At 50.0% G+C, this 26,113-nt stretch overlaps 1 protein-coding gene across 2 annotated transcripts in view; it reads left to right on the top strand.

Moving 5' to 3' along the window:
* Window positions 1–26,113, top strand: part of LOC142577340 (SH2 domain-containing protein 4A-like) — a 419,980-nt gene that overhangs the window by 325,359 nt on the left and 68,508 nt on the right. The window contains exon 1 of one of the 2 annotated variants that reach the window (XM_075687091.1): window positions 17,972–18,801. The exons of the other annotated variant lie outside the window; for it this stretch is intronic. Coding sequence (XP_075543206.1) covers window positions 18,756–18,801 — 46 coding nt within the window. The 5' untranslated portion in view covers window positions 17,972–18,755. Of the gene's footprint in view, window positions 1–17,971; window positions 18,802–26,113 lie in introns of those variants that run through there. 2 annotated transcript variants of the gene reach the window in all.

Below are 26,113 nucleotides of genomic sequence, written 5' to 3'. Positions count from 1 at the left end.
GCTTACTCTCTCCCTTTTTCCTCTTTCTATTCCCCTTTCCCCACCCCCAGCGTAGGGTAGCAAACCAGGTGCTCTTTTGGTTGACCTCCCTGCCTTTCCTGTCCTTGCTATCTCTCTTTCTCTCTCTTGCCCGTGTCACTTCAGCTTGGCACAGAATGCCTCGGACCATGCAATCAATGCATAATGTTCGCGTGTGCTCGAAGGCACGACTTTGGCGCTTTAGTGAGCGGGCCTGAGTCCAGCCCGGGCCCGTGACTTCAAGCCCGAGCCCAGCCAGCGGGCCCAGCGAAAAACGCTTCGGACGGCCCGGGGCCGGGCCCAAGCTTTCGGGTCGGCCCGTGCCCGCGCAGGGCTCTAACAATCACTTTACGGGAGCCGCGAGTCTGGTGCGAGTTTGGTGTCTATATAGACACTACAGTGCCATACATTCCCTATGATAATTTTTGTAGGAAAATCTGTTGTTGTTGTTGTTGTTGTTGTTGTTGTTGCCTTTAACTTGTTTGTCCCGGCCTGCCCTGTTCTTCGTCTTTCTATTCTTCTTGGGTTTGCGTTCTGTACATGCATTGCCATGCGGTCGTAAGCTTATAGTGGCGTTCATTGCAAGTATGTTCAAGAAGTATGAATGTCAAAATGTGTAATGGTGCATGTTTCTTGAACGCTGAGATATCTAGCGGCGTGCGCAAATGGTCATACAGGATCCAACCGTGTTGAAAGTTATAAGCTGTTTCGGCTCTGCTTAAACAACCCGCCGTGGTTGCTCAGTGGCTATGGTGTTGGACTGCTGAGCACGAGGTCGGGGGATCGAATCCCGGCCACGGCGGCCGCATTTCGATGGGGGCGAAATGCGAAAACACCCGTGTACTTAGATTTAGGTGCACGTTAAGGAACTTCAGCTGCTCAAAATATCCGGAGACCTTTACTACCGCGTGCCTCATAATCAACGAGTACTCTTGGCACGTAAAACCCCGTAATTTTTTATTTTTCTGCCGAAACAGTGGGAACGCAGTGTTGGCCCTTCGTATTCCTGTGTGGTAGATTTAAGGTTGGTCGAGATTACGACGGTAAATGGGGATATACCGTGATATGGATTTTCAAGTTTTGTGGATATCCTTATGAGCCTGACCGCGCTGTACACTTTAAAAACAATTGCACCCTTCGGGGTGTATATTTGCCACGCAACAATAATCGTCATCTGTCTTGCTTGCGTTTCCTTTCTTGAAAACGCAAGCCGCTCGTTACTTTCCTGTCGAGAATGCTCCGTCGTGCTGATAACGAGCATGCCGTTCGTGACTTGGAAGTACCGGGCTCGCAGCGTTCAAGAAAGGAAACGCGGACAAGACAGATAGCGATTATCGTTGTGTGGCAAATGTACACCCCAAAGGGTGCAACAGTTTTTAGAGTGCAGTGTTTTGGAGCCTTCCGCTAACACTCGCGCTTGAGCAAGCTAGCCTCTGATACGGGAGGTGTAAAGCAGCAGCGGCTTCCTCCCTTTCGCAGAGCATGCAATCGAGACTGGACAAAACGAAGCGTTGCATACGAGCGCTATACTTTCGCGAAATTCATGCGATACAATCACGACCATATAGCGCGCTATATATCAGCTCTGTTGTATCGAGCACAACAATGAAGAGGTGCAGATGTCTGCCACATAACACTGAAATGCATATCATAGTATACTGGGCATGCAGTGCAACTAAATATGCTAATAGTAAATTGATGAACAGTTGGTAGAACAAGGCCGGCATGTCGCCGCGAAGCCGACGTTTCGACAAACCCTTACAAAAATCGGTTTGACCTTTCAGTCACTCATGAGTCACCTATCAGTCACCCCTGTCACCTATCTGTAGACTCGACCTTTCTGTAGACTAAGTCTGCAGAATGTCTGCAGACACCATGCGGACTACAAGTAGACTTGTCTGTAATATGCGTGCCCAGTGAGTGTGTGTGTAAATATGTGTATGTATCTATATATACATACATATTCTGAACCATGACATATTTTATAATTACAGTTGAATAGTTTTGACCTTTCAGTCACCCATGAGTCACCCACCAGTCACCTCCACGTAGACCTAGTCTGCAGAATGTCTGCAGACACCGTGCGGACTGCAAGTAGACTTGTCTGTAATATGCGTGCCCAGTGAGTGTGTGTGTAAATATGTGTATGTATCTATATATACATACATATTCTGAACCATGACATATTTTATAATTACGGTTCAATAGGTCTGACCTTTCAGTCACCCTTGAGTCACCCACCAGTCACCTCCACGTAGACCTAGTCTGCAGAATGTCTGCAGACACCGTGCGGACTGCAAGTAGACTTGTCTGTAATATGCGTGCCCAGCGAGTGTGTGTGTGTGTGTAGATGTATATCTATATATAAACGCATATATATACATATTCTGAACCATGACACATTTTATAATTACGGTTCAATAGGTCTGACCTTTCAGTCACCCATGAGTCACCCACCAGTCACCTCCATGTAGAGCTAGACTACAGATTGTCTGCATATTGTCTGCAGACACTGTGTGGACGGCAAGTAGGTAGACTTGTATGTAATATGCATGCCAAATATATATATATATTGAGAAGAGGTTTATTGGCGGCTCCTAAGGCAAAAGCACGGCGACCGGGAACGGCGAGACAGCCCGAAGCACTGTCCAAAAAAGGCGACAGTAATCAACAGCGCGAGCGGGGCCGAGCCGCGCGTTGGCGATGTGTCTTTGCCGCGAGGCGCGTCTTCTTCTTCACAATCTCCCCCCGGACAAAAAGAGCCATCCTGGCGCCTTAAGAATCAGGAGGCAGAGGGTCGTGGTAGGGCTCGGGAGCGGCTGCAAGGCACCAGACGGGCGTAAAGGCGGCGATTTGCGGCGTTGACAGTCAAGACAGCACCGAACAAACTTTTGTACAAAATTGTACATGCCGCGCCAGTAGTAGCGGTGGCGAATTCGTTCGTACGTCTTGAAGACTCCGGCGTGGCCACACTGTGGATCGTTGTGGAAAGCGGCACATATTTGTGACCTTAAGCTGCGGGGAATGACCAGAAGCCACCGACGGCCTTCAGGAGAGTAATTGCGTCGGTGGAGCAGCTGGTCACGAATGGCAAAATGAACTGCTTGGCGTCGGAGGGTTCGGGATACAGGGATAGTCGAAGATCCAGAAAGATAGTCGAAAAGAGAAGCGATCCACGGGTCACGACGTTGTGCGGTGGCAAAGGAGTCCATGTCGAGAGATGAGATGGAGTGTGCGGAAGTTGTTCCGCAGGCAGAGTCTGGAGGTAAAGGTGAACGAGACAGGGCGTCGGCGTCGGAGTGTGTTCGCCCACTGCGGTATACGACGCGAATATCGTACTCCTGGATGCGTAATGCCCAACGGGCTAGGCGGCCAGTGGGATCTTTCAAGTTGGCAAGCCAACAAAGCGCGTGGTGATCTGTGACCAAGTCGAATGGGCGCCCGTACAGGTATGCTCGGAACTTGCCAAGTGCCCATACTAAGGCCAAGCACTCTTTTTCGGTCACGCTGTAATTGGCCTCAGGCTTCGTCAGCGTGCGACTCGCATAGGCGACTACGTATTCGGGGTAGCCTGGCTTGCGTTGGGCGAGGACGGCGCCGAGACCGACCCCGCTGGCATCTGTGTGTACCTCAGTTGCAGCCGACGGGTCGAAATGGCGAAGAATAGGTGGGGAGGTGAGAAGACGACGCAGCGTAGCGAAGGCGGAGTCACATGCAGGGGACCAGGAGGAGAGGGTGTTGTCACCGCGCAGAAGCTGAGTCAATGGCGCCATGATCGAAGCGAAATTCCGAACAAAGCGCCGGAAATATGAGCATAGGCCCACAAAGCTCCGAAGTTCTTTGATGGTCTGAGGCTTCGGAAACTCAGCGACAGCTCGAAGTTTTGCAGGATCGGGTAGAACGCCGTGCTTGGACACAACGTGGCCTAAAATGGTGAGCTCTCGCGCGGCGAAGCGGCACTTCTTGAGGTTGAGTTGGAGGCCAGCGGCAAAGGATAGACGTCTTTGCGCGTTACCTTATTTAGCCGACGGTAGTCGACGCAAAAGCGAATAGACCCGTCCTTCTTGCGAACTAGAACGACAGGCGATGCCCAGGGACTGTGCGAAGGTTGAATAACGTCACGGCGCAGCATATCTTCGACGTGGGTGGTAATGACACGACGCTCTTCGGCCGAGACGCGGTAGGGTCGTTGACGTAACGGCTGATGTGAACCGGTGTCAAGGTAGTGCTGCACTTCCGACGGGCGGCCCAAGTGAGGTTGTGAAACGTCGAATGAACTTCTAAAGTGGTGCAGGAGATCAAGAAGGTCGGCGCGTTCGGCAGGTGTGAGGGTATCGGCGATGGCACTCGAAAAAGCATCCTTGGACGTCTCTTCAAGCGCGGAAATCGAAGACGACAGGCCGGAGTCGACATCAAAAGGGTCTCCGGGGACGTCAACCAAAGACGAAGAGTCGAGGAGTTCCACGATGCCAAGGCATTCACCAACGAGCAATGTAATAGGCGCACAGAGGGGATTGCAAAAGTATATATTGCTACAGCCGCCAGCCATGTCAAGTGTTGCGAAGGGTAGTCGGAGAGATTTACGGCTCATGAAGACGTCGGAAGGTGTGAAGAGCACCGTTGCATCAGTGATGGCATCGCAAGAGACGGGTACGAGAGCGAAGGAGCCAGGTGGAATATCTGTGTCCTCGCGCACGGTAAGTTTAGAAGGGCGGTCACAATCTTCGTGCAAGGGTGCGTCACAAGGGGAAAATTCAACTTCGGCGCGTGCGCAGTCGATCACGGCTTTATGACGGGATAAGAAGTCCCATCCGAGGATGACGTCATGCGAGCAGGTGGGAAGAACAATGCACTCGACTATGTAAACAATGCCGTGAATAAGCACACGTACAGTACAGGCTGCGTGCGGAGTGACGTGCTGAGCGCTTGCCGTACGAAGCGACAGTCCAGAAAGCGGCGTGGTCACCTTGCGCAGCGAACGGCACAGTTTGGCGGCTATCACAGAAACGGCTGCGCCGGTATCCACAAGAGCGAATGCAGGAACACCTTCTACACTAATTTCGACCACGTTAGCAGGACAGGCACGAGGACTTAGACAGTTCGAATGGGGCGCAGTTCTTGCCTCGTGAACTGCGACGTTCAGTTTTCCTGATCAGGTGGTGCGGGTCGCCGACGCATTGGGGAGAGCGAGCGTCGGCGAGGGGATGGCGAGCGACGCGAAGGAAATTCTGGAAGGTCAGCACGAGCATACGGTTGGTGGGAAGGAGTGGCGTATTGGCGAAAGGGCTGGCTGCCGTACTGGAAGGTCCGAGAGGCGTCGCCGAACGCTTGAGGCCGACGTCGGCAATATCGGGCGACGTGTCCAGGAGTGCAGCAAGAATAGCAGATGGGACGATTATCAGGCGTCCTCCAAGGATTAGCTCTCGGTGCGGTCCAAGATGCAGCATGGGCTTCCGGTGGCACCGGTTGGGAATGGGTCGCGAAAGACGCAGGCGGAGGCCTGCGTACTGCCTGCGCGTACGTAAGAGGCGCAGCCACAGGCAGGACTGGCTGCGCATAGGTGGGAGGAGTCGCGACAGGCTGCACTGCCAGAGCAGAGTTGAGATTCGTGGCTGCAGGCGGCTGATGATGTGCGGAAGGGACAACTTGAGCGACCTCTTCGGAGATGAGAGTGCGGAGCGTGTTTGGAAGACGGGAGGTGGGCTCCTGAGTGAAGGGGACTAAAGAAAGTTGGCGGGCAACTTCCTCACGCACGAAGTCCTTGACCCGTTGAAGTAATGAGCATGGGTCGTACATGCTGTCAAGGCTTGCCACCAAGTCGTCGCTGCCCAGAGCACGCCGAGTCGAAGCGCGTTGCTTCCGTAACGCATCATAACTTTGGCAGAGGCTGACGACTTCGGACACAGTGCGCGGATTCCTGGCGAGAAGCATCTGGAAAGCGCCGTCATCGATGCCCTTCAGGATATGGTGAATTCGCTCAGCTTCGGGCATTGCCGCGTTGACTCGTTGACACAGGTCCACGACGTCGTCAATGTAGCTCGTGAATGTTTCTGCCGTCTGCTGTGCTCGGGCGCGCAAGCGTTGTTCAGCGCGCAGTTTGCGAACAGCGGGTCGGCCGAACACTTCTGTAAAGGTTGTCTTGAAGATTGACCATGTGGGTAAGTCACTTTCGTGGTTGTGAAACCAGAGTTGGGCAACACCAGCCAGATAAAAGATGACGTGGGTTAACTTCGCTGGATCATCCCACTTGTTGTGCGCGCTCACCCGTTCATATGACGCCAACCAATCTTCGACGTCTTCGTCGTCTGCACCGCTGAAGATCTTGGGGTCGCGTTGTCGTGCAACGCCGGTGCAAGTGACGGACGGTGGCGTCGGCGCCGTTTGGGATGAGCTGTCGGTCATGGCGGGCGATAGCGTTCTTGATCGCAGCTCCAGGGTTACAAGTGACGGGGTTTGAGTCCCAGCACCTCCACCAATTGAGAAGAGGTTTATTGGCGGCTCCTAAGGCAAAAGCACGGCGACCGGGAACGGCGAGACAGCCCGAAGCACTGTCCAAAAAAGGCGACAGTAATCAACAGCGCGAGCGGGGCCGAGCCGCGCGTTGGCGATGTGTCTTTGCCGCGAGGCGCGTCTTCTTCTTCACAATATATATATATATATATATATATATATATATATATATATATATATATATATTCGTTCTACATGACACATTTTATAACAGTTAAATCGGCTTCACCTTTCAGCCACCCACGAATCACACACACACACAAGCACACACACACACAAACACACACACACACGTGTGCGCATCCTGAACCATGACACATTTTATCATTGCGCTCTGTTTTGCCATTTTAACATTTTGAAAACTTTGTCACTGATTGCTACAAGAACAGTCTGATAATGGCAGTTATATAAATCAATTATTTAATACTAATTGAAATAAGGGAATTGTTACGTAACGTACATTAAATGCAGCAGTTGTACTATGGCTCGAACCGCAGCCTGAATTTAAGGACATATCTACCGCGCGACACCGACACCATCCATCCGACCACCGACTGCGTGGTTGCTTTCGGCGCCGGCCCCCAGGAGGCGCTGGCCGCGAGCACCGGTAAAATTACGGGTGAGATTATTTTCCCGTCTTCACCTGGTCACCGACATGTCACGGCGTGCACGTGTGCACGCCGCATTGACGGCGACCGATGAGGTAGTGTACATGCCGTGCCGAGAGGAATTGTGGCGATTTTTGTGTGTATTAATAATCCAAAACCCCTGTGACTGTATAACGTAGCTCTCAGTGTTTTTCGTGTGGTGTGCCGATGCCAATTATCGTAGTTATGACCCGGTCGCGCTTTCTTTGTTACCGGCTCACGAAAAGCCGATGGTACTCTCGCTGCGCTCGCATTCCATCACAGTGCGCGGAAGAATTTTTTGAAAGTTGTGCTATCACGTGCTGTAGTTCATCTGCAATTCTACGCTGTTGACGCCGGAGGCACCGTACACCGACTGTCCTTCCTGCGGTACCTGTGCGATGCGGCAGCAGCTGTCACGGAGACTCGTTTACCGAGCACGCCTAGAAAGGTAAGTTCGGCGCGTGCGCGTTTCTGTATTTGTGCATTTCTGTACGGATAACAAGATGATTAGTAACGTGACAAAAATGATCGTGCTTTTCGAATGTTCGTTCTTGTCGCAGGGCGCACTTAGCCAACAGTTTGATGAAAATTGCCCTAAAACGTGATGTTGCCAAAATCTATCGATTATTTGCTTTCTACTGTGAAGTTTCCTCGCGCCGGGGACTGTTTGATTTGAATAGGCGCAAATATTCAAGCAGGGAAAGTTACTATTTCTGTACGTAATTTTTCAGCGAGAAATCGTATAGCCATTTCTAGAGGTACGTCGATTTGTCGTCTTCACAGCTAACGGCTGCGCGAGATGGCACCCGATTGCTGTGTACGACGCATGGCCAGATTTTAGCTTGTATGCAAGTTCTTTTATTTATATAGTGTCTTCAGACAGCCTGTATTTCTTGCGTTGGGTGTCATGTGTTTTCGTGTATTTGTAAATGGTTCCGAGATTTCAACAACAGTATCTATCTTTAATGGAAAAAATTGTTTTCTCACCTGAAAAAGAGGGAGTCTCTTCTTTTTCAATGCATCGTCCTTTGGGGCAGGGCTTTGTTGCACCACATAAATAAAGTAGGTTTTCGAACGCTTATCATGTGTTAAGGAGTTTTCTGCTTGTGCAATTCGCATTTGACTTGGTACAGACGTGCGTTTGTGTGAAGTTTTTTATAGTAGATTCATGTTTGCTCCAGTTCCATTTACATGTTAACTGCCTGTGATGTAATAATCGGGTATTTGTGCAACCATGCAGCTTCATGTAGCTGTTTGTACGAGACTTTTCACAATGTCACAAGTTTACAGTTTCAGCAGGGTTTACAGTAAACTGAACATTTCTTGTTTAGGGATGTCACGATTTTGTGAGCCAGAGGAATCTACACCACTTGGGAGCCTGCGGCACTTCTGCAGGCTGAACAGCGCGTCAAAGCATCTGATTTGCATGCGGCGACAAGGTGTGTGCAAGACGGTCACTGCCACTCACATGAGATGTCGGTACTCACTACTTCTTTCCTTGGAAGCGATATTCTTGGTCCCAACCAAGCAGCCCGGAAGGAATCGGAGACAAATAAAATGTGCAAAGAATACTATTGCGTCTGTTATTTTATTGCATGCATGCATGCCAGTTCCCCATAGTGGGGCTACAGAAATTCTCTCTAATGTCTGCCTAAATGCTGTAATCCTGTGACCACAATCTTGACAGACTTTCTGCAGAAATGCTGTATCCTGCAGCTACACAGATTGAGCAGACTTTCTGCAGAAAGGGTGTACCAATTTGGAGCTGGGAGGTGACAGGGGGTGACAGAAAGTCTGTCACCTGTCTTCAGATATTCTGCATCCCGGGTGACTCGGGGTATGCAGACTTTCTGCAGAAAGGGTGTACCAATTGGGCGCTGGGAGGTGACAGGGGGTGACAGAAAGTCTGTCACCTGTCTTCAGATATTCTGCATCCCGGGTGACTCGGGGTATGCAGAATTTCTGCAGCAAGTCTGCAATGATTTTTGTAAGGGAAGGGACGTGTCTTCTTCAGGGTGCTGACGAAGACAATTCCCCGCGTTGAAACGCTGGCTTCAGCGACATGCCTTGTTCTCCATTGTTCATCACTTCAAGACTCCGTCTTCCTGTGAGCCTCTCTCTGGTTTTGCAATCCTCGATTGGCAAGTCAGAGGGGCTCCGCGCCGGTTTCAGTGCCTCTATTGCCTTGCCCCGAGATCCTCGTTGGCGTAACGGTCACCGAGGAAGTTGGGCAACGGGTACTTGGCTCGCCTCCACGCCTCGCGCAGCGCCTTGGGCGCAGCACCTTCTATAGTGCATAGGATGCGGCGACGACGCGGTCGCGACGCCAGCAGATGGCGGCGCCGATAGGCGCGGTCCCACCTAACGAGACCCATCTGCGCCCCGTTATGAAACGACGCACGCACAGGTCCGCCTGCGCCGTGAACGCGGGCGAGCCATTTCCTCTTATAGGCCCCACCGCGGGAGCCATCTGCTTACATATACTATACATCTACACTGAGTGCACGTTCCCAACTCGGACATGAGCTGCGAGCAGAAAGCGAGCGCCCTGATATTATACAACCCCGCCACCAACGCTATATGTGAGCGTCTTTCGTCTTCTCGTCCCGCAGGAGGCGAAGCTTGAGTTTCGGGGTCCGTATTCACAAAAAGCATCTTACGCTGGAATTGTTCGTAAAAGCAAATTCCAGCCAATCCTGATGCTGGACGTATTACTAGCGAGCCTTCCAGACATTCGCGAAGAACACTCAGGAACGAAAATATTTGTGAATTCGACTGCAGTTTCTTTGTCAAATAAATGGGTACGTGCTAGCTATATAGGTTGCACGTATAATCTACCCGCCGTGATGGTATAGCGACTATGGCGTTGCGCTGCTACCTGCCGTATTTCACTGGAGGACGAAATACAAAAATGCCCGTGTGCCGTGCATTGGGTACATGCTAAAGAACCCCCGGTATATAGTCAAAACTAATCCGGAGTACCCCCCTCCCCCCCCCCCTCTATGGCGCGCCTGATTTTGGCGCGTAATTATCAATCCCAGAAAGAGCGAGAGAGAGAGAGAGGTGTCTACTCTTTGCTCACACAATATTTTGAGCTGTTTCCACGTATTTTCATTCCACGTATATGATAGGCCACTCAATGATGGTTAAGAACAAGAATTTTAAAAAGTTGCTTGTGTGTGTGTGTGTGTGTGTGTGTGTGTGTGTGTGTGTAAAAGTGGAAATTTCAGAGTGCCCTGGGCAATCGCGCTTCTGTTTAGCGATGTCTCGTCCGCGGTAGCGGTGCGCTGCGTTCAAGGACACGTGAAGTGCACCGCTAGAAGAAGAACAAAAATAGCCATAAAAGCAACGAAAATGGGGTCACTGAAAAACGGCATGGGCAGAGCCGGAAGTATGCGCCAGCGCGAACGCGTATACCGCGAGCACGCGTGAGAATGCCGCGCATTGTTTCGCTTACCCGAACAGCGAACGAGAGCGTGAATCACTCTCCAAACAGTCGGCACGTCAGAGGACGAGCCAACTAAACATTCGACGTCAGCAGTGTGCTATAGCTTCGCACGGCGCCTGCGCACTATAGCTGCGTCCGCGGCAAGCGTGCATGTATATATACACTGCACGCATGCGTATACAGTATAGGTAGTTAAAAATGATGTTCTCTGTCTTACCGAAGGCAACTTATTAAGGTATATGTACTACAGCGCTGGCACGTTTTGTGTACATAGCGCGGCCTATATATATATATACATATGTGCAAGACCGCGCGTTAGCATAGTAGGCGCGGCTTTGACAGCCGCAGCAGCGTCTTGCTCAACCTTCGGGTTCTAGCCGCGGATCGTGCACGGCGTGTTCACCCGCGGTGTTCTCGCAAGAACAGCAAACGCGCCTGTTCCCGAACCCCGAGTGCAGAACGCGAATGGGTGAAATAGAAAAACGGCGCAAGAAAGACTTGGTAGGAGACCGGCGGTTGTTTTATTCTTTTGCACTCCGCCCATCTTCTCGCGGAACGATTTACAAAGAACACGTTCGTATACGGACTGACAGGTCGTAATCAATCAGTTCCTGGATAAGCGAAAATGACAGAAACATACAGTAAAGAACCGCTGTTTAGAAAAGGGCCGTAGCTGCGTAGACTCCATTCCGGGAGCGCAAAGCTGGTTCCGGATTCTTGCCGTTCTTAGCTGATGTGTAGAAGGGCTGGCGGGGGCGGGGGTGGATGTTCAAAGTAAGTGAACTACGATAGTGATAAAGAGAAAGGCTGGCGGAGGAGCATGACAGACGACCCCCCTCCCCTTCCCGCGCCCTCCCCTCACCACCAACATTAAAGATCTGACAAATGGCAAAGGGAAAATTGCGTCCCGTAATCTTATCCTTTACTATATACAAGAAAGAAATTGTCTTTGTTCACGTTGAAAACTGCCGTCCACGCCCTTTCCCTAGCGCTCAGCGTACGCGTTTAAATCCACGGCCCCCGATGAAGTAATACGGTAATGGTTTGTCGGGGAGAGCACAAGAAACCACATGACACACCAAGGCTACAAAGCCAGCGTTTCGATGCAATCTCGTGCCACGAGGTCGAACGATTCCCGTAAAGCTTCCCACAAAAATTACCAGACTGGTGCTATAGTGTCTGTACGAGTTCGACCCCGGCCGCGACGACTGCATGTCGATGGGGGCGGAAAGCAAAAACGCTCGTGTACCGTAAATCGGGTGCACGTTAAAGAACCCGATGGGGCCAAAACTAATCAGGGGAATAGAATGAAGCCTCAGTGCAGCAATCTCGCGGGTTCGCGGTGACCGACTGCGCGTCTGCATGCATGTCCGCGCACAATATTTCACTTTCGCCCCGTGCCGTGAGCTTCAGACCGCAGCGTATGAGCATTTGACAGTAGACAAGCAACCATAGTTGCGTGGACGCGATCAGAACTGTTCAAAAATAATTTCCTTATAAGTAGGGACTTCGACGCCTATGTATACGACGGCGACTCGTGATGTCCCGTCGCCACGATTAAATATTTTCTTTTTTTTTTCTCAAGCCTTGGACGTTTCGATACAATTATTTCTAAAGTTGCGTCGCACTGTATGTTTATCGGTCTTCTCAGCGAGCAATTACCCGCTAATTCTTTTTATTAGTTTGGTGCTACACAAGCATGAGCATATATATGCCTTTTTTTATGTGCTTTTTACCGCTCCCTTTCCATTCTATGCAGTGAACTTACCAGTATCTAGAATCAACAAGTTCATAGACCAAAGCTTCATGACATTAGCCGGGCAGAGCGCGCGGGCGAGCGTCTCAGTACGCACTTTCTGCTGCTCACCGAACATCGCAACCCCGACGCTGTATCAGAAATCTTCCTTGCGGAAGTGCTTGCTGGACACCCGAGTTGTTGCCGACGGCTACTTGCCGGTTCTAAGTATCGCGATCCAAGCTTTACGCAGCTTCTTGGCTCGCAGGTACGTGTGAAGGCAACAGAGTCCGACATCGGGCTCTGTTGTGTACGTCCGGCCCTATGGCACCGAGCAGTAGCCAACCATGTTGGATGCCTTCAAAGGCAGTCACTACCTATATTATAGGGCTTGCAAGTGTTGTCAAGCGCATTCTCGAAGCGGGAAAATCTCCCCGCTTAATCAGAACCGCAGCGCAGGTGGGACTTTCGTTTTCAGCTCACTTCGGCGCTTCCGCAGCAGCCGATGCGGCCGCTGTGTTCACGTGATCCCTCATACCACGTCACGCCGATGGAGGCGCCAGCTTTTCCAGTGGTGGAGCTCGCACCCAATAGCGGTTCAGTCAGCATGGAAATGATGGTTAGTACATGGATTTACCCAAACGTTGTCCTTTATGATTCTAACGGCTTTGTGACTTTGCAAATTGATAATTTTCCACAAGATATTGCGTTATGAATTAACAAATTGCAATGATTGCGAACATGCGCAGAAACCTATCGCCTTCGAACATTTAGAAAAAAAAATAGAGTTGGCTGTTTCAGGGACATAGCTTCAGTGGGGTACGTAAAACGCCTTGTGCGTGCTGCACAAGGTGTATGTATGTGCATTAGGGTACAGAAATGAACGTAACTAAATGCGCAAGTTACATTTATTCACGCATTAGAAAGCTTACATGTCTACATGTTACAGCTAGTGGGTGTCTTACGGTCTAATTTTTAATCATGCTCGATCCCCGTTCGTGGTAGGCCTGTTTGTTTTGCAGAGGGTGTGTGGAGGCCGGCCCTAGGGTAAAGTTACACCTCTACTGGTGGCGCCCGAAAATGCCCTGCACTAATCGTTCATCGATGTCCTCCTCGCCCACGATCGTAGTGACGGGCGAGGAGGACATCGAGGCACCCTACTTCGCGCCGCTCGAGCGTTCCGGACTCGGTTGGGTCTCCTCTGCTTGCGCTCGCTACGGAGACGGACATGTTCCGCCGCGGTCAAATGTGCTGCTCATCCCTTTGTTCTGCTGTGCGAGTCTCTTCATGCCATCTCTGGACCGTAGCTGTCGAACGCGGGGTGGCCATATGCGAGCAAGGATGAAATTCGTGGAACAAATGGCACACTTGTAGGCGTTACAACTCCAGATGGGCACCAGTGCGAGTTCGATCAATTAGGCCGACTATAGTGTAGTGAGCTCTCTAAAACGCGGCCATTCCTGCTCGGATCGACAGACGTACTGCAGAGCTATAAATGCCTCTCCGAACGTTGAACAGGAGGCTAAATTCAGCTCCGATTGCGTCACGTGTGGCGTGACAACGGCGCCATCTATGCACGCGATATATGCATGATCGAGTAATGGCTTCTTTCCTCTACAAAACGATACCATAGTAAGACGCATGCGTAGTAGGTTTGCAAAGGTACAAGCGATAATGCTATGACGTGTTTTTCTTACATGCGGTTTTAACAAGCGACTCCCTTTCACTGATATTGAAGACGTTCACGTCGAAATATGATTGCTGGGAAATTTCGAATGGTAAGGCGCTTAGAAAGAGAAAGCGGCAAGCGTAAGAAAGATAAATCGTACGAACGCCTGAAGCCACAGGTACGCAGGGTACGTATATCACGGGCGATGGCTTTTGCCGATACCACTTTCACCGGGCGCTTATTGGCTGGTTAAGCAAAACCGGTTTTGGATCATCAGGTAACGCGAAGGCGATAGTATCACCGAAGGTGAGCGTACGAGAATAGGTCCCCAGATCAAATAAGTATTACTACCAATCATTCTCACGGTAGATGGACGATCACAGAGTCCCCTGTTGTAATTTTTTTCTGGGATCCGTATGGGCATAAAAGGCGCGCGGGTGGCGGCCACTATCAACCGCGAAGATCCCTTCGGGCTTTCTCAACCGGGGCGGCCACTGATCGCAATATGCACGCGGTGGCGTATGCGTTGCTTGCGCATATTGCAACCCGCGACGGACGGAGGGAAGAGCTTAAGTACCGTCCTATTAAGGAAGTCCTCCTTGCGCTCGCTCGCGTTCCGACGAACGCAACGTCTGCTGCTTGACTGCGTCAGTGCTCGCGCGCGGGCCGGCTGACGAATCCGAGCCGCAGTTTAAACAACTCGTCTGCCGCGCGGTTCAGTACACAACTTGGCGTATGGGAAGAGAGCAGCTTCTTTCGCGTCGACAAAGGATCCGTTTGCAGAAAGCACTCGCGAGCGGCGGCGTGCGTTTGAAAGCGGCTCGGAACCTGTTTTAAGACCGTGGCGACGGGGTTCATCAATACGCCTCCGACACGGAGCGCTGCCCATCATTTAGAATGCTGCTTCCTCTCTTACGCTCCTCCCCCTATTTGCACGCCACTCGGTTGTCTTTGCCTTTGAAACACGAGTTAGGAAAAAGAGCAGCCAGCCGCCTTCGCGGCTGAGCGAGTACAGGCATGGACTCGCTCGATCTCGTCGCATAACAGGCGCTTGCTGACCCCGCGAGTTCAGTCGCCCCTGAAGGAGACACAGCGAGCGGGTGCGATGGAGATTAGGCTTTCGCCTGCAATACTGAGCTGGCCTTCTCTGTCGAGTACGCACTGTGTACTGAGGCAGCAAACTGTTCGTGTCGGAAGGTGCCGCGCGATACTTCACGAACGTGCTGTTTCAGCGCCGAAGGTGCCCTCTTAAGGTAGCAGGAGTCGCTGCTTCTTCGCGGCGGAAGAACAAATAAAATCAAGGTGTAAAGCATTTTTGTAAGGCTTGTTGTCGTCCGATTGTAGTAATTTCTTATCAGCCGTCCCGGACGCCAAGTGGCCTTTGCGAGTCTGTAGCAAAAGACGAGAACAATTAAATTTCGTTGCAAAGTGTGGCTCCACGATTGTATAGCAGGTTTGCCATCGTCAGTTAGCACAGGGGAAAGAAGGGCCTCAAATTAATCATTGATTGATTCATAGGGCTTAGCCCCATGTCAACACTGGGGCTATGTGAGACGCCGTAGGGGAGGACTCCGGGTTAATTTTGACCACCTTTGACCACCAAGTTTCTTTAGCGGGCGTCAGGTCTCGAGGGAGGACTGTTCCGAATGATTCTTCTGCAGGAGAGTTTTTACGCGTAGACACGAGGAGCGGAATTCCCAAAGATTTTCGTTCATAAGTGTTCTTTGCCATTGGCCGGTCGCCTTCGCTATGGCATTGGTAATCATGGGAGAAGCCAAGTCCTTCTCCAAGATTGACGCCAACTTTCACCAGATAAAGCGGACTACTATGGAGTGATAAAAGGTGACCACATTCACCACAGCCTTAGGAATGTATTATTATCCTCACCTGCCTTTCGGGCATCTTCTTAAGGAAGACATGCCCAGCATCAGGATTGGCTGAAATATTCTTACGTACAGTTCTAGCGTAATAACTTTTCGTGAATACGAGCCCAGTGCCTGAGCGTACGCACGAGGCAGATTACTTCTGCTCCATCAGCTCCAGTCGTTCATAAAAATGCCTTTCTTTCAAGCAGCCTGTATACGAATTTGTTGTTTCGATTTGGGAACGCAATTTATCATTTGGCCAGTCACACTATGTTTGCCTCTCTATAAAACAATCTAGGTGCTGTCGTATCGCAGTCCTGTTCTTCAAGGAACACAACACTCTACGTGCGTCTGACGATATTTTTTTTTCATTACTGTCATTATCACGGTGCACCACAAAATTGATAGCAGTTGTTTCTCATTTACAAGCTCCTCAATGGACCGGACGTCCAACTGGGAACGTTGAGAACTACGGCACATGTTTGTATCTAATGGTGTAAATAATTAAGCCTCTTGCCAAACGGACCCCTCGCCAACTCTGTAATTTCAATTTGTTTAGAATTGAGTAAATATTCGATATTAGATTCGGAGGTCGTTTTTCCCGAACATTCGTATTCGATTCCAATCAAAAATTCCACTATTCGAACGCCTCTAACTTGTACTGTTGATTAGCTGTAGTAACGCTGATACCTGCGCCCATTGTACCGCCACATGAACAGCCTTTAGAACTAAAGAAACGGCGAGTGTTATAGAGGTAGCTTTCTTGACGTATGTTTCTATATTCCAGTTGTATTTTTTGTTGTTCCATCTTTGTCAACGTTCAAGCCACTTTCAAGCGTTCTCTTTCTTTCTCTTTCTGCTGTCGCATTTTGTGGCCCGTTGCAGCTAATCGCGGTCGATTAGATAATCTTAACTGTCAGATACATGTGATTCTTCATAGTCTTTCGCAATGCATGGCGCGTCCAGCTAGTAGAGTAGTTTTCTGTAGGCACTATAGTCATGCCGAGCGATTAGTTTCGGAAGCACCTATGGAGCATATAGAACACCAAAATGCAAGTAATAGTCGCTGATACTTCGGTAGTTGCATCGTTCTAATGTGTGCAACGCTTGCAGTCTAAAAAAAGAAAAACAGAGAGAGAGAGAGAGAGAGAGAGAGAGAGAGAGAGAGATGTCATACAGTTATAAATACGTGCCTCATTGTAAATGTGTGTTTAGCATCGGGGAGGTGCAGGTATGCACCCACGGAGCTTCGCCCGATTACTTCGTGGCGCCGAGGGGGGTGCGAGTGTACTTAGCCGAAGCCGCTAACTCCGCCATTCCCCGTGACCGCGTTAAGAAAACCAAAGTCACTATGCACTGATCTATTAACTGTATAGAGAAAACAGTGCATAGCAGTAGTACAGACAAATAGAAGAAGTATTTGGAATGATAGAAGCGTCGCTCATATATGATTCCGCACATTCAGTCACAAACCCGGTATAGCAAGAAAAAAAGCAGAAAGAAAACAATTTCTTCCCCTAAGAAAGCAAAAGGGAAGAGAAGAAGAAGAAAGGGAATGTATCACGTATCACTTGCATGGGACAAAGTGGAGATAAATTGTTACCGGCAATGCCAGAAAAGAAACAGATGGTTTTCACTATACTTCCCTCAACGTGTAGCTTGCCTCGGCTCCAACACCGGTGCCAGGAGTTCGCTTCGTGTTCGAGCCCGTGTTTAGAAGAGGGCGAGAGCCAGGGCAGCAACGGTTTTTCCCTCCCTTAACCCGCGACCCTCAGCGCCTCGGGCGCAGCGAGACCCAGGGCGAAACTGGCACGACCCGGAGTTCCTTGGCACGGTATACTCGCTGTGCGTGCGTTTGTGTGCACCCGAGGCCGGCGCGCACCAGCGCGGCCATCGAAATGGAGGCCGTACCTCAGAGAGGAGCAAACAAATAGAAAGAAAGAAAGAAAAAAGAAAGAAAGAAAGAAAGAAAGAAAGAAAGAAAGAAAGAAAGAAAGAAAGAAAGAAAGAAAGAAAGGGTCTGCAACAGCGCCCACTGGCGGCCCGCTGGCTCCTGACACCCTACCGGGACCGGGACCTCGCTCTTCGCCTTGGCCGCAAAAGAGCGTGGTCGGGCTTGCGCGGGTGCATCGCGGTCTGTGTCTACGTGCGTGCTCGAACCCACGCGAGCGTCCCACGTTCAAAAAAACGCTACTGCCTTTGCCAGACAAGAAAGCGCGCTGCCGTGAGTAGCCGGTCGTTTGGCAAAGACACTCGCTGTTTGTTCCCGAGAGCGTGTGGTGTTTATCGTGCTTGCGGGCGCCCCAGAAGACTTCGTCGCGGCCGAGCGTCTCCTGACAGGGACAACCGTGTGTACTGTTGCGGACATAGCCGTGTCCACATGTCTTCTTCGCTACCTCTGTTTGATTTGCTTGAATCATCAACAGCCATCACGGTCGCCGAATACTAGTGGAGCTATAAGAACTACCTGTGACGACCAGGAACTCCTAGCTGCCCCTTCTAGGCGTGCTGTGTTGTACGTCGGGAGCGTTGGTCTGCCGTCGAAATCGAAGGAATCCTGTCAGCATCGATTTTTCTGCGAGTTTCACTTGTCAATTACCGGTTGGCCTCTCTTCCCTGCTGCCGGGTAGAGTGCCGCTGCCTTTCGGCATCGTCCCAGCCCGTAGTCGCCCTCGACCCTTCGGTGACACACATAAGGACCGTCGAGGATCCTTGACCTGGAGGCCCTCCCGCACGCTGTATTCTTGCGTATTCCGTGAAAGCAGTCCAGAACTCTTCAAGGCGTGCGACTCTTTCGGGCACACGTAATAGACGCGTTGTCTTGGCGTGCTACGAGGCCGCACACGTCTTGGGAGTGCTTGCAGTGTCCGGCGGCATCGACATGATCGTGGTCACGCACTTCGGCAAGCCAATGACGCGGAAGAAAGGTGGGTACCGAGCTTGTCCGCATGCAGCATGCAGCCTCGACTAGGGATGGAATGTGACGAAGGGGGACGGCGTGAGTCGCAGTGACCTCGCCCTCCCCCATCTCGCACGGAGCGTCACGGGATTGCCGTTTGTTGGGGCTGCCGATGTGAAATGCTATAGGCTGAAAGGGCACCCATGTAATGATGACGAGCGTCTGATACGAGCCGTTTCCTAAGGAAATGATGTACAACTATTTTCCATGCCTGAAAAAAGGCTTTTACAGAATCGCCGCCGAGACGTGCTGGCGAACATTGTTAGCCTTTGCGTGCAGCATATAAGATTCCTATACTGTGATTTGTGACTTGCCGCATGGGGTGTCTTTGGCGCTCTGCGACTTACCAAAATATGACGGAAACGTTGGTTCTGTTCTGTGGGTTGGCAGCTTGCTGTCCTAAACTTGAGCGATCTGCTTTTTAAACACATTTGTACAATTTTGTCACTACACTCCGATGAGTTATAGTAAAACAGGAAATATTTGGCTTTCACATTTGTGTAACTAGACGAATATGAATATGCTGAACGCTATTTACTCGTTGGCCACTGCCACGGGCCTGCGAGCTGCTGGTATGTCCACTGCGGTGCGCCGCGCGTGTGAGTTCTGCCCGAAGTTATTTGCGTAGATGTGCAAGAGTGGGCCAGAGGCACACTGTGACGTACACAGAGACGACCGGGCAACAGGTGCGTTGAACGCTGTCCAAGGAACGCGTATGACAGCTTGCCAGGCACCCGCCCGGTGGGCCAACATCGAAGAAGTTCCCTCACCTCGACACCGCGGGTGACAAACGTAATCCGTCTTAGCGCACCTGGAGCGTGATTTTAATTCCACAGCCGATTCGGCTCACCATTTGTTTGCTACTGGCCGTTTTGAATTTGCTGTGCACGTTTCCGATTCAGTCACCTTCGCTCATACGTATGCAGGTACGAGGTAACCACTTCAGCAAGAAATCAGTGCCACTTGTCCATTCATACGAGCACGAACGGCTATCTTGATAACACTTTGTGCGTGCACGGTGTAAGTCATCGCGGAAATCTTGCAACATCACCAGGGCGCTTGTAAGTATTGTATTGATGAAGAATGAATTTATCGCCATCCCTTTCGAAACGGGATGAAGACAAATAGTCGCCTAGCCTGCTTGATTCGTTCAGGTTTTACTACATTTATCGCCATTTACGCTTTTGGCGATCTGGTTTCGATATGTTATTTCGTATTTGCAACCTCTATCACTATACTGTACCATTGCCTACACTTGCGATGACTCTGATTTTTTCCCACTAATACCCAAATATTCTCTTATATTTTAATCCCAACGCTTCTGGAAGGTGTACACCCATGACTACGGGTCTCGCTGGGTGAATATCTTGCCATTGCACTACGATGTGCGTAGTCGTTTCCGGGCATTTTTCTTTTTTATGTTTCTTTTTTGACTCATCATGTAGTGCATATTTTCTGCCGTATGCTATTGCCCTTAGGCAGCCAGCGCGGGCTTCAAATAGCAAGGCCCTTTGCGTTATCATACAGACTTTCCTTGCTTGTTTCTCTCTTGCCGCTTTTGCTAATCACCATGGCCTTTTTTTTAACCCTTTGCTTCCAATTTACCGTCTCCGTATCTCACGCTTTCTTTTTTGAAGACTCCTGGTTGTCTGTTTACACTTTCAATTGCCCTGTACTTAGTTGCCAGCTTTCTTGATCTCTTTCTCCATTCCGTTTCCACGCTATTCAAGTACATATATTTGGACGCTTTAGCTTTCTTTCCTTGTCATCCATGTTCTTCGTTATTTCATGTAAACCAATTTTGTTCTGCGCTTCTCTGACTTCAAAAGAAAAAGTTGTATATAAATGGATGGATGTTATGAGCGTCCCCTTTGGAACGGGGCGGTGGGTTGCACTACCAAGCTCTTGCTATTATACTGCCTAATGTTATACGTAGGTTAAAAAAAAGAAAAAAAGAACCACGATGAGCTTCCACACCCAAATTTTCTGACCCCCTATTGTGAACTTTGCTTTTGGACGTCTCCGTTTTTTGTCGTTTCCCTACTATTCTTCCACCAATCTTCCAATCGCCTCTTACTAATCTCTATTATGGACACGTTTACTTTTCCCCTGCTTTTGCTTAACCCAAGGGCTTCAAGGAGGCCAGTGGGGCCTAAATCGACCGCTGGGCAGATGTCTTCACATTCTAATAAAACATGCTCCATCGTTTCCCTAGCTTTACCGCAACAAGCACATGCTTCTTCTTCCTTCTTATATCTCGCTTTATAGGTGCGTGTTCTAAGGCATCTCGATCTCCCTTCGAAAAGTAATGAGTTTTCCTTTGAGTTATCATAAATGGGTTCTTTCCTGATTTCGTTTTTTCCTCTTAGGTAGTTACTCGTGGCAGGTCTCTCTTCCATTGCCGCCACCCAGGAGATTTTTTCAGCCTCTTTTACTTGAGGCTTGACGTTCTTTGTTGCTGTGTTGCTCACCCTACAGGCCGCATACTTGCTGGTAAGCTTCCTAGTTCTTTTCCTCCACGGTGAATCAAATGTTTTTCCTGTACAGATACCTCAACACTCTCTCAGCCCATTTACTTCCTTCCATATTCCTCAGTCGTTCTTCATAATCAATTTTACTGTGAGCTTTTCTCACTTCAAAACTTGTCCAGCCCATATCACCTTGCAAAGCTGCATTTGTAGTCTTCCCGTGAGCGCCCAATGCGAGGCGTCCCACTGACCTTTGGTTGCCATCGAGTCCTGATTGTACCCCTGATTTAAAGCAAACAACCGCATTTCCAAAAGTAAGTCCTGGAACCCTTATACCTTTTCACATACCCCGGAGCACCTCGTAACTATTGTGTCCCCATAGCGTATAGTAGGTTGCATTGCACACCATCTAGTAGGGAACGCTGCGAGGGAAGTGACGGAGAAAAGCGACTTAACATTACCGGGAACTGATGCACAACGATGCCATATATTGCGACACATCACTCAGTCTTTTAAGGAATTGAAGTCAGTGTTAAGAGGCATAAGATATGAGTAAAACAAGCGATAAATTTACGCCATGACAAACAAGAAAGCTTCGCACAATCGCGTTTTTTTTTATTATTTATTAATTCGTTTGCTGATTTGACTGTAATTGGCGGCGACAGGGCGCAACAGCAGCATAACATAGTGCATATTTATTGCATGGTTAGTTCGCGCTGCCTTCGATTTAGTTTGTTTCGAAGAGGGCAATACAGCTACAGCGTGACGAGTTGTTTCCTATATCGATAGTAAACAACTACAAGTTTTCTTTTGTGTCATCGAGTGTTTGGGACGTTGTGTTGCCCGTGTTACAGTTGACTAGACGTTTACTTCGACAGTTACTGGATGAGACGAGACATAAACAGGAAAAAAGCGCGGTATCCTCACTTTATTTCGCAACCTCGACGGCATAGCCTTGAAAGTGCGAGCAGTCGCGGCGCCTGCTGTTTCTTCCACTGCCCCAAGTGCTGTCGTTGAGTGGATACGACACCGTACACGTGGGTGACTCAAGGTCGTCGCCATCTTTTATGTCATTTTCGCAAGGAGCGCGGCTTGCAGCGTGAACATCGATGACAATTAAACATCCCACACGCCCAAACTCGAGCTGCATTATAAGCACGCCGTAGGCGGCGACCAATTTACGAACGCCTGAGGAAAAGATCATTACCATGCGCTGCATGTGTGTTCCCGTCGACGTGTGGCCGTTACCGCAAATGAGCGGTTTCCAAACACGTGACCGTCACAGACATTCTTGGCTCGCTAAGGATGCTCAACCACGAGCTCACGAGCGCCAAAGACGAGTACACCACTGGTGTGTGTTCTCTTTTAATTAATATTAGGAGAGGTTGGCGCCTTTCTGGCGGCATCGGCTACTCTTTGTCACTTAGCAAAGGAAACTAATTTGCGTAAAAAGGGAGAACAATGACACAAAATATGGCACTCAGTAGTACACCAGATGAATAAAAATTATACAGTACAGTACATGAATCGCAAAGTTTTGTGCATGAGTTCAGTACACAATGACATATATAAAGACAGATATTTTGAATAGCCAAACACACAACACATGTAATTACACTGCAAGCACAGAACACAATCACACACTGCGTAAAAATCACGATCGCCACATAAATCAATCTTTAACCCAGAACAACACCCATCTCACTCATTTAGCTTATTAGGATTTCTTCCTCATCCCAAACTGTAGCCTTGATACCTGCGCACTATGTGTAATCTATCTATCTATCTATCTATCTATCTATCTATCTATCTATCTATCTATCTATCTATCTATCTATCTATCTATCTATCTATCTATCTATCTATCTATCTATCTATCTATCTATCTATCTATCTATCTATCTATCTATTTTTTTGCGTTTTATTATCTTCCATTGTGTACGGCAGCAAATCAGATTTGCACCTGGGGAATCTTCCTCAAAGGCGCACTCTGTTCTTTTTTTTTTCTTTTCGTCCGCTTATGTGAGTGAGTTATTGCCATGGCGCTGTACAGAACTTTGTCAATGCTGTTTGTTTTGCTGAATTTAGTATAATTGAATTGAATTCTGGGGTTTTACGTGCCAAAACCACGATCTGATTATGAGGCACGCGGTAGTGGGGGACCACGGATTAATTTTGATCACCAGGAGATCATTAACGTGCCCCCCAATGTACGTGACACGGGCGTTTTTCGCATTAAGAAAAAAATTACATTCTTACATTTCGCATGTAAGTAAAAAAATAATCTGAGTATCTCCAAGCAGCGGCAAACAAAATTACCTTGGTTCTGTCCAGCTACGTGGCGTCCGCATACATTTAAATCTTGGTGCATGATAGTCTCGCGCCAGGTTCCATCATTCCCGTGCGTCACGATCGGGAGCGCGCGTACAGCACGCCCGCCTTCGGGATCGGCCCGCATTCCCCAGTGCTATTTTCCTCGTAGCGTTGTCATGCTACGAAGACGCTGTGCGACATAGCACCGCCTTCGGGATCGGCCCGCATTCCCCAGTCCTATTTTCCTCGTAGCGTTGTTATGCTACGAAGACGCTGTGCGACATTGCACCGCCTTCGGGATCGGCCCGCATTCCCCAGTCCTCTTTTCCTCGTAGCGTTGTTATGCTACGAAGACGCTGTGCGACATTGCACCGTCTTCGGGATCGGCCCGCATTCCCCAGTCCTATTTTCCTCGTAGCGTTGTCATGCTACGAAGACGCTGTGCGACATTGCACCGCCTTCGGGATCGGCCCGCATTCCCCAGTCCTATTTTCCTCGTAGCGTTGTCATGCTACGAAGACGCTGTGCGACATTGCACCGCCTTCGGGATCGGCCCGCATTCCCCAGTCCTATTTTCCTCGTAGCGTTGTCATGCTACGAAGACGCTGTGCGACATTGCACCGTCTTCGGGATCGGCCCGCATTCCCCAGTCCTATTTTCCTCGTAGCGTTGTCATGCTACGAAGACGCTGTGCGACATTGCACCGTCTTCGGGATCGGCCCGCATTCCCCAGTCCTATTTTCCTCGTAGCGTTGTCATGCTACGAAGACGCTGTGCGACATTGCACCGCCTTCGGGATCGGCCCGCATTCCCCAGTCCTATTTTCCTCGTAGCGTTGTCATGCTACGAAGACGCTGTGCGACATTGCACCGCCTTCGGGATCGGCCCGCATTCCCCAGTCCTATTTTCCTCGTAGCGTTGTTATGCTACGAAGACGCTGTGCGACATTGCACCGTCTTCGGGATCGGCCCGCATTCCCCAGTCCTATTTTCCTCGTAGCGTTGTCATGCTACGAAGACGCTGTGCGACATTGCACCGCCTTCGGGATCGGCCCGCATTCCCCAGTCCTATTTTCCTCGTAGCGTTGTCATGCTACGAAGACGCTGTGCGACATTGCACCGCCTTCGGGATCGGCCCGCATTCCCCAGTGCTATTTTCCTCGTAGCGTTGTCATGCTACGAAGACGCTGTGCGACATTGCACCGCCTTCGGGATCGGCCCGCATTCCCCAGTCCTATTTTCCTCGTAGCGTTGTTATGCTACGAAGACGCTGTGCGACATTGCACCGTCTTCGGGATCGGCCCGCATTCCCCAGTCCTATTTTCCTCGCAGCGTTGTCATGCTACGAAGACGCTGTGCGACATTGCACCGCCTTCGGGATCGGCCCAGGTCGTAGTGGAAGGTCGTAGTGGAACAGGTTGTACCGTTTCTTAGCCGCAGTAAAAAAAAAAAAAAAAAAAGCTGCCGTCATGCCGTCGCAATTTATTTGAGCAGAGTGCGCGTATAGCTATGCCGTAACGCGTGGCTTTTACTCCACAGATGCCACCGGCCACTCTACAAAGGTCAGACATTCGTTATACCAAGACAATGATGGTTTCTTTCTTTCTTCGCTATGAGATTGCGGTGTCATATGCCCCGCCTAAAGGGCCGCAATATGACTCCACCGAACACCCGGAGCGGGGTTTTCTCACTGTGGTACTCACCGTCCGGCGGCTGTACATGGACCTTAGATTTGGCTGCATGACGAAAGGCCGGACCTCAGTGGAAGTTCTTCATCGCAGCACGAGGTCCTGGCCCCGGCCCTAAGGAAACTTTCGGCCAGCTATAGCTCCTTCACGGTGTATAAGGAGGCCCCGAGGCGAGTCCTTGGCTCCCCTCCATCGCTCGATCCTTTTTACTTTTCGTTAACAGCTGGTCTACGAAAGAGAAAGAACACGGCGCTCGTCACCTGTACACTCTTGCTGCTGCCCGCTGCTGCTGTTTATATCTGGCCGGCGCCTAGTGCGGTTAACTGCCCCTGTCGTCTCCGCTTTCCTCCCTCGCTTGTCTCGGCGCCTCTTATTCGCACCTTTTTTTTTCTTCTGTTCATTCGCTGCCAGCGGACTCGAACACCTTTTGCAACCGGACATCTCTCAGACCTCCTCGTTTTTCTTCGTTCGCTCTGACGCGCCTAGCTTCATTGTTTTGCGCGTCAGTCTTTCGCTATACCCAACATGTCTTTATTTTATTTTCTCTTTTACTTTTCACCTCTTTCCTTCGCTTTTGAAGTGGGAATTTGTGGTGCCATATTTTTTTTTTCTTTATCTCACCGCGCGCCGCGCACTGGCAGTCAGTCGTGCACGTTTTTCAAGGAGCCACGTCCGGAACAGAAAAGACCTTTGCGCAGAAGCCGCCGCTGCGCGCGCGCCATCGTGTTATACATGCTCCGTTAGAGTTTGCGTCACGGCTGAAAACGAAGATAAAAGAACGATGGTGCACGAACTTCTGAACCGAGCTCTTC

This window comes from Dermacentor variabilis, chromosome 1 (genome assembly GCF_050947875.1).
Source record: "Dermacentor variabilis isolate Ectoservices chromosome 1, ASM5094787v1, whole genome shotgun sequence".
NCBI classification, from domain to species: domain Eukaryota; kingdom Metazoa; phylum Arthropoda; class Arachnida; order Ixodida; family Ixodidae; genus Dermacentor; species Dermacentor variabilis.
Note: the sequence above shows the minus strand (reverse complement) of the source record. Positions and strands in the feature narration are given on the sequence as shown.